Below are 5,408 nucleotides of genomic sequence, written 5' to 3'. Positions count from 1 at the left end.
CCATCAGAGTACCAGCATGGTCATATGGGGCCATCAGAGTACCAGCATGGTCATATGGGGCCATCAGAGTACCAGCATGGTCATATGGGGCCATCAGAGTACCAGCATGGTCATATGGGGCCATCAGAGTACCAGCATGGTCATATGGGGCCATCAGAGTACCAGCATGGTCATATGGGGCCATCAGAGTACCAGCATGGTCATATGGGGCCATCAGAGTACCAGGGGCCATCAGAGTACCAGCATGGTCATATGGGGCCATCAGAGTACCAGCATGGTCATATGGGGCCATCAGAGTACCAGCATGGTCATATGGAGGCCATCAGAGTACCAGCATGGTTATATGGGGCTATCAGAGTACCAGCATGGTCATATGGGGCCATCAGAGTACCAGCATGGTTATATGGGGCCATCAGAGTACCAGCATGGTCATATGGGGCCATCAGAGTACCAGCATGGTCATATGGGGCCATCAGAGTACCAGCATGGTCATATGGGGCCATCAGAGTACTGGTACTCAGACCGGCTCACGACCTTTCTTGCAATCCAACAAAACATTCTCTGTTCTGACCAACTAGTAACGATATTTATTTTATTTTTGTTATACACTGTATTGAACTGTAAATTTTTTTGTTTGTTTGTTTTGCTTTGCGTAAAAAAAATCCTGCTTCCATTTGTCTGTTTGTTGTTTATAAAGTGGGGTTAGCAACTGTGTTTGTTGTGTCATACGAGGAGAGAAAAATCATCCAGGTTTGTTAGGTCACTGGAGAGAATTTTTCACTTTACAAGTCATTTGATTTTTTGTAACGTAACAAAAACAAACACTTGGGGAATTGAACTCGGTTGCAGGTTACGAGGTTTTGTTCATCATTATTGTATTTATTTTTTTGGTAGGTGTTCACTATATATAGTTAATGATGATGAAGGGTGCACAGTGCCTAGTGAACACTGAAGAGGTGTTCACTAGGTGTTCACCTGGTAGCGACCCAGAGAACACGAGCCGTGTGAACACCAGCCGTGGACATATTATTTAAAAAACTCATCGAAAACACCGTCAAACACACACACACACACACACACATATATATATATATATATATATATATATATATATATATATATATATATATATATATCCTACATATATATATTGACCTAATGGGCTATTACAATTGCAGAATATAGTCTTATTGAATTTGGACAAACTGGAAAAGGTTTTGTATTTGTGTCGCTGATAAAATTAAGTCTAATGATCCTAGGCCTAATAGAAGCTATCTGAGGGCTAATATATATAGCACATATATGTGCTATATTAGGCCTAGGAATAATTAAATTACGTTTTATCTAATTTATTCCCCCCCCCCCCCGAACTCTTAAAAAGTGAATAGTACCAAATTCTACTATCTAATTGTCCATCACGCCAATATATGTACGATAGTTCACATAGTTACCAAAAAGATATCTATAAATCTATAAACAGATTTATATATAATATAAATTTATAATCTATAAACAGGAGAATGGGATGCAGCCATAGGAAAGTTTAGAAGAGTAGGGAAGGAGCACATGGAAAATGCAAGGGGGGGTGGGAGAGAGAGAGGGGGGGGGGGGGGGGAGGGGAGAGAAGGGGGTGGGGGAGAAAAGGGGGGGGGAAGGAGAGACGGATGAGGGGTGTGTGTGTGTGTTTTTAGCAAGTCTCTCTACGTCAAGCACAGCTGGTCAATGACCCCCCCCCCTACCCCCCTGATCCATACACTGGACCATAGCCCCTTAATGAGACCACGATGGATAGTGACAGGGGGGGAAAACAGCCCCCTAAATCTTCCCCCCTCTCCCCCCCCCCCCCCCTCTTCCCCTCCTTTAGTTAATTCCTTGGGTTGTTTCCCCAAAGTTAAATCTCCAAGATTAGCTGGAAGGTCTCTATGAGAAAGAGAAACCCCGTAGTAAATGGTCCTTTAGGGGGGGAGGAAACAGGTCGTTTTAGGGGAAGGGGGGAAAGATAGGGAGGGAGGGAAGGGAGGGAAGGGGAAAACTGATATGGGTAAACAGCCCCTTGAAGATGACCGGATGCCGTATTGACAGAGAGGCCGGATAGACGAGTGTCTTCAGTACACAGCGCACGAAGACTCACTTCTTGGAAGCTACGAATGTATGTGGCATTAGTACACTGGTCTACCTGGCACCGGGTCTACCTGGCAACGGGTCTACCTGGCACCGGGTCTACCTGTCAACGGGTCTACCTGGCAACGGGTCTACCTGTCACCGGGTCAGCCTGTCAACGGGTCTACCTGGCAACGGGTCTACCTGGCACCGGGTCAGCCTGGCAACGGGTCTACCTGTCAACGGATCAGCCTGTCAACGGGTCTACCTGGCAACGGGTCTACCTGTCAACGGATCAGCCTGTCAACGGGTCTACCTGGCAACGGGTCTACCTGGCACCGGGTCAGCCTGGCAACGGGTCTACCTGTCAACGGATCAGCCTGTCAACGGGTCAGCCTGGCAACGGGTCTACCTGTCAACGGATCAGCCTGTCAACGGGTCTACCTGGCAACGAGTCAGCCAAGAAACGGGTGACAGATAACCTGGCGCGGTGGATGTAACCCTGACTATCAAAGGTGTCAGGTCCCAATGTCATCCACCCAATGATATTACCATCACCCACCCCCCCCTCTCTTTCATCCAAGTCATCCTCCCACAACATAGGAATGACCTCCCTACTCCCCCCCCCCTTCACCTATACCAAGCCCTGATAAAACCTGAACATATATATTATTAAACCCGGGCCTCGCCCTTGTACACTTTGTCAATAATGTGCAATTTTCTGCCCATTGCCTCATTATAAAGCAAATATTTTTCACCCACCGGCAAGCATTATACAAGCCCAGTCCTCTGGAAAATGTATAATGCATTTTTGGTTGAAGTTTTAAACCTTTTTGAAGTTTTTCTAGCATTACTTTATAGCTTTGGATTATACACTAGGATTATACACTCGGATTATAAACTAGGATTATACACTTGGATTATAAACTAGGATTATACACTCGGATTATAAACTAGGATTATACACTCATACACTCGGATTATACACTCGGATTATACACTTGATTTATTCTCTTGGACTATTCACTTTGATTAGTCACTAGGATTATTACACACAGAAATCACAATAGCGTGATGCATCAAGTGAACAAATCCACAAGGGCCGTGGCGAGGATTCGAACCTGCGTCCGAGAACATCCCCGACGCTGCCTTAATCGACTGAGCTACGACATGGTCAAAACAGTTGAAACCAGAAGTTGTACTGAACCTACTAGGATCCTGCAGCCTCTCCGAGACACAAACCAGGGTTTTACACAACTTCCCCCATGCACTCGAGCTATGTCAATAGGCCGTTCTACCTCTTCGCCCTTACTTCAGAAATCCCAATAGCGTGATGCATCAGTAGTAGCGTGATGATCCAAGTAGGTTCAATAGAACTTCTGGTTTCAACTCTTTTGACCATGTCGTAGCTCAGTCGATTAAGGCAGCGTCTGGGATGCTCTCGGACGAAGGTTCGAATCCTCGTCACGGCCCTTGTGGATTTGTTCACTAGGATTATTCTCTAATATTATTAACTAAGATTATTTTACGATATTATTCACTAAGATTATTCATTGCGATTATACACGAGACTCGTTAAATGATAGCAAAGTTGGATGAGCGTGTTGAAGGGTAGATGTGGACGAAGATTCTCTCTCTCTCTCTCTCTCTCTCTTTCTCTCTCTCTCTCTCTCTCTCTCTCTCTCTCTCTCTCTCTCTCTCTCTCTCTCTCTCTCTCTCTGTCTTTGTCTCTCTCTCTCTCTCTCTCTCTCTCTGTCTTTGTCTCTGTCTCTGTCTCTGTCTCTGTCTCTGTCTCTCTCTGTCTCTCTCTCTCTCTCTCTCTCTCTCTCTCTCTCTCTCTCTCTCTCTCTCTCTCTCTCTCTCTCTCTCTCTCCCTCCCTCCCTAACCTTTTGTCCGCCAGCAGCTGTGTTTGGTCGGCCGTGATAAAACATGCAGGAGGATGCTGGTAAACCCGGGCTGGGCCGGGATGCTGCCTCTCCCGACCCTTGCAACATTCTCTCGCAGCTCCCCAAACAAGCCAATGTCAGGGCTGGCAATTGAGCAGCCATTTTGCAGCCACGATTTCGTGATTGACAGTCATGATTTTAGCCATTTATTTCATATACATGATGCTAGTGTGAATCTGTGGATCATATCGTCATTAGATGTGAATTGGAATCGTGTACATTTAGTGTTTAGCAAATTGTATATTTTTGTGGGGTCAGAGGCAGGTTTTTAGGGGTAGATACCAGCTTATGCAGGCGATGAGTCACAATAACGTGGCTAAAGTATGTTGACCAGACCGCACACACTAGAAGGTGAAGGGACGACGACGACGTTTCGGTCCGTCCTGGACCATTCTCAAGTCGATTGTTACCATATACCAGCTTATTGATTGTTTTCTAGAAACCCCACAGCGCTTTTGTTGACCTTTTGTGTTGCCTGATCGCTCACTGGCGCAAGACAGTGTTTCTTTACGTTCAATGTTCAGAAGTGGAGACTGATGACGCCTCACGGGAGGGTAAAAGTGGAATATTCCAGTTCTGTGATTCGTTAACTGCTTGCCCCTTTGTTCCCCCTCTTCCTTTCCCCTTTCCCACCGCAATCCTCTCCCCTCTCCCTAGCATGTCGCCCTCTTGGGCCCCTTCTGTTTATCTCCTGTCATCTTCTTTCCCATCTTCTCCCGCTCTTCCTACCCATCAACACCACCACAACAGAAGACCTCAATTAGCGACTTGAATAACTCTTTTCGCGGTAAATTCTGACAGTTTTGTCATCATCAGCTCATTAACCTGTCTCCTGCCACCACGTAAAGAGATCTGTCTGTACCTGTCTGTCAAGTATCTCTGTCTCTGTCTCTGTCTCTCTCTCTCTCTCTCTCTCTCTCTCTCTCTCTCTCTCTCTCTCTCTCTCTCTCTCTCTCTCTCTCTCTCTCTCTCTCTCCACACACACATTTTACTAACGTGATACACTAGACTATGTGATAAAGGAAAAAGCTACTTTTCGCCATGATCTAGGGGACTATGATTTGGCCCTGATCAGGGGACAGGCGGACAGACAGGCAGGCAGGCAGATGGGACGCTAGGGGGGTCAGGGACCTAGAGAGACCAGGTGTGCCCAGGTGCTCGTCACACCTGCACAGGTGAGATGTAGTGAGAATTCTGTTCGTGTGGTTTCCCGTCAACGCGATCGTTTGATCCGTCGTTGTCAACACGATTATTTGGTCTAACGATCAAATATGTGGAGCCGGACACATGTTCCGGTGATGAGTGTGGAGTCGGATACATGTTCCGGTGATGAGTGTGGAGTCGGATACATGTTCCGGTGA

The 5,408-nt window shown here is 46.4% G+C and overlaps 1 protein-coding gene across 1 annotated transcript in view; it reads left to right on the top strand.

Moving 5' to 3' along the window:
- Positions 1-304: 304 nt before the first annotated feature.
- The window catches only part of LOC138366333 (uncharacterized), a 7,621-nt gene continuing 2,517 nt past the window's right edge, over positions 305-5,408 (top strand). The window contains exon 1 of the mRNA XM_069327366.1: positions 305-507. Within this exon, the coding sequence (XP_069183467.1) occupies positions 305-507 (203 nt within the window). The remainder of the gene's footprint in view (positions 508-5,408) is intronic.

This window comes from Procambarus clarkii, chromosome 19 (genome assembly GCF_040958095.1).
Source record: "Procambarus clarkii isolate CNS0578487 chromosome 19, FALCON_Pclarkii_2.0, whole genome shotgun sequence".
NCBI classification, from domain to species: Eukaryota; Metazoa; Arthropoda; class Malacostraca; order Decapoda; family Cambaridae; genus Procambarus; species Procambarus clarkii.
This window is presented reverse-complemented; position numbering and strand designations above follow the sequence as displayed.